Source organism: Stegastes partitus, unplaced genomic scaffold, assembly GCF_000690725.1.
Source record: "Stegastes partitus isolate 25-593 unplaced genomic scaffold, Stegastes_partitus-1.0.2 Scaffold416, whole genome shotgun sequence".
In the NCBI taxonomy this organism is placed as follows: Eukaryota; Metazoa; Chordata; class Actinopteri; family Pomacentridae; genus Stegastes; species Stegastes partitus.
In genome coordinates, this window is record NW_007578147.1 from 460,242 (window position 1) to 462,430 (window position 2,189).

At 37.5% G+C, this 2,189-nt stretch overlaps 1 protein-coding gene across 1 annotated transcript in view; it reads right to left on the bottom strand.

The window, feature by feature from the left end:
- Positions 1-467: 467 nt before the first annotated feature.
- Positions 468-2,189, bottom strand: part of LOC103360120 (uncharacterized) — a 13,615-nt gene continuing 11,893 nt past the window's right edge. Inside the window, exons 4-7 of the mRNA XM_008285781.1 lie at positions 2,101-2,173; positions 1,093-1,283; positions 797-908; positions 468-621 (exon numbers count right to left, since the gene is read on the bottom strand). Coding sequence (XP_008284003.1) covers positions 525-621; positions 797-908; positions 1,093-1,283; positions 2,101-2,173 — 473 coding nt within the window. The 3' untranslated portion in view covers positions 468-524. The remainder of the gene's footprint in view (positions 622-796; positions 909-1,092; positions 1,284-2,100; positions 2,174-2,189) is intronic.

Sequence of the window (2,189 nt, forward strand, 5' to 3'; positions counted from 1 at the left end):
TTTGTTATTTATTTTAACTTGTCTTTAACTTTTTATATTTGTTATTGTCAATTCTTTTTTGAGGAAATGTCCATTTTTTTCCTCTAAATACAAAATACTATATTTTTCTGGAAATGCACTTTATAAATTTGTTGGAAATTATTAGAAAAACATAAAAATTGAGGATTATTTTACACCATTTCTAAGGAAAACAGAGCAAGGTTTGCACAAACCAAAGACTTGACAGCTCAGGAGGAGTTCATAAGAAACGAGGCAAAGTGTTCACCCCACTGACTGTGTTTGTATGAAGTTTATACTGCAGGCTGATGTGGCTGATACAAAGCATCAGAGATAATACACAAACAGGATGTGGTTGATCAGTGGCTCAATTCAGCTTTCACATGGTTTCGCTCAAATCAGAATCTTGGATTCCTTATAACAGGTTCACACATTAAAACCAAAGTTATGAGCACATGGTTACATGCAATTCATAGGTTGTGATTTGATAAAGCAGCAGAAGCTGGACAGACCAACAGGCAGCTGGTTTAAGTGGAGCGCTCGTTGTCGAGATCTTTCATGATGTCCTCGACCCAGGAGAGACTGGGATCCACACAGATGCGACGAGACTTTGCTACTGTCAAACTGAAAGAAAAAAGTGAGAAAGGTTAACGTCATTATCGACACTGTTCTCTGACTTTTTATCCACATTAACAAACGCTTTAATGACAACTGGAGTAAAAATGCGACACAAAATAACAACAAGCAATTTCATAATTTAAATTTCATAGTGATATTGAGTAATAATTGCAGCACTTACATGACTCCAGGCTTGGCGCACCGGTGATCAGTCACCTCATATGAGTCAATGACCTTTTTGTTCAGTTTTCTCTGGTAGTATGTGAAGCAGCAGTTTTCTGGACCAAGTGAAACTAAAGAAAGACCAATGAGAGATGAACCATCAGAATGACGGAAAAAGTATTTGAAATAAATACAATGAAAAGTAAAAAGTTTGACTTCACTAACAAGAGAAGAATTATTTAGACTTAGACTGATAGATGTCTTTCAGTAAACTTTCTGATGGAGAAAACAAAGTCTGGCTGAACACACACTCACCATGACGTCTTAGTCCCTGGTCCTGCTGGTCTGCCTGCCTGACAGGAGCTTTTGGACGTTTGGTGGTTGAAACAGGATCAGCTTTTGCTCTGATGCTAGAAACCAGGTCTGATGCTGAAGTCACCTCTGAGGAAGTCAGCGTCTGCTCAGGAGCTGGAGGACTCTCATGCAGGTCACTGACAGCTGAAGCACTAACAGAAGGACACAGCGTTCAGCGACACCAAAATATGAATTAAAGCTGCGTAGTAAAGAGAGTTTCTGTATGTAGTGACTACATTCACTGAATACCCCAAAACAAGCAGATGAATTAGAACCAGTGTTGCTCTGCACACTATCTGCTCTGCTGTTAGTGAGGAACCAATCAGAAATGATTTGTTACTGAGTAATTCCTGAATAACTCTGAATGGAGGACTCAGTGGTAGAAGACGTATCACAGCTTTTTACTTTAGGGTCGTTCCATCTCTAATCATTACATTTTTACATCAATTTCTGCTTCACCATCACTGACTTGCCTGTTTTTTGGGTTTTTTTTTCCAATCATAAAGTATAGATTAGTAGTTTTATATTAGCTCGATTTATCAAATACGTACTGAGCCAAAAAAAAGCCCATCAGTCTGCTTTCAACATGCTTTTTCAGCGTTGAAATTTGAGCCTATGTTTGAACGATAACATGTCAGGAACTAATACAAATAAAAGGCTGAAACTTTCAGTCATATTTTTCATCATGTCATTAATCCAGAATTAGGTAACAGTTCCTTCTGGTTCTTCAGCCTTCAAAGTGAGTCTGAAAATGAAAACTGTGCCTCCAGAATGTTGTTCTTCTTGGAATGTAGCAGTACTTTTGTTGTTGCTGTACTTTTTTCTTAGAAAGTAAATACTGTGTTCAGCTCACATTTCACAGATTGCATATAAAATATCAATAGTTTATGATTAAATAAAGGAAGAAATTTCAAGTAAATCGGAGACAGTCGAGCAAAATGATTTTAAAATGTTTGAAAATAAACTTACGTTGTTGTAGGTTCACTTGCTGCTGCCAGAGTGCTGAGCCTGATATCTGACCGATTGTTTGGTTCTGTGTGTGCTTTGGAGAAAAATAT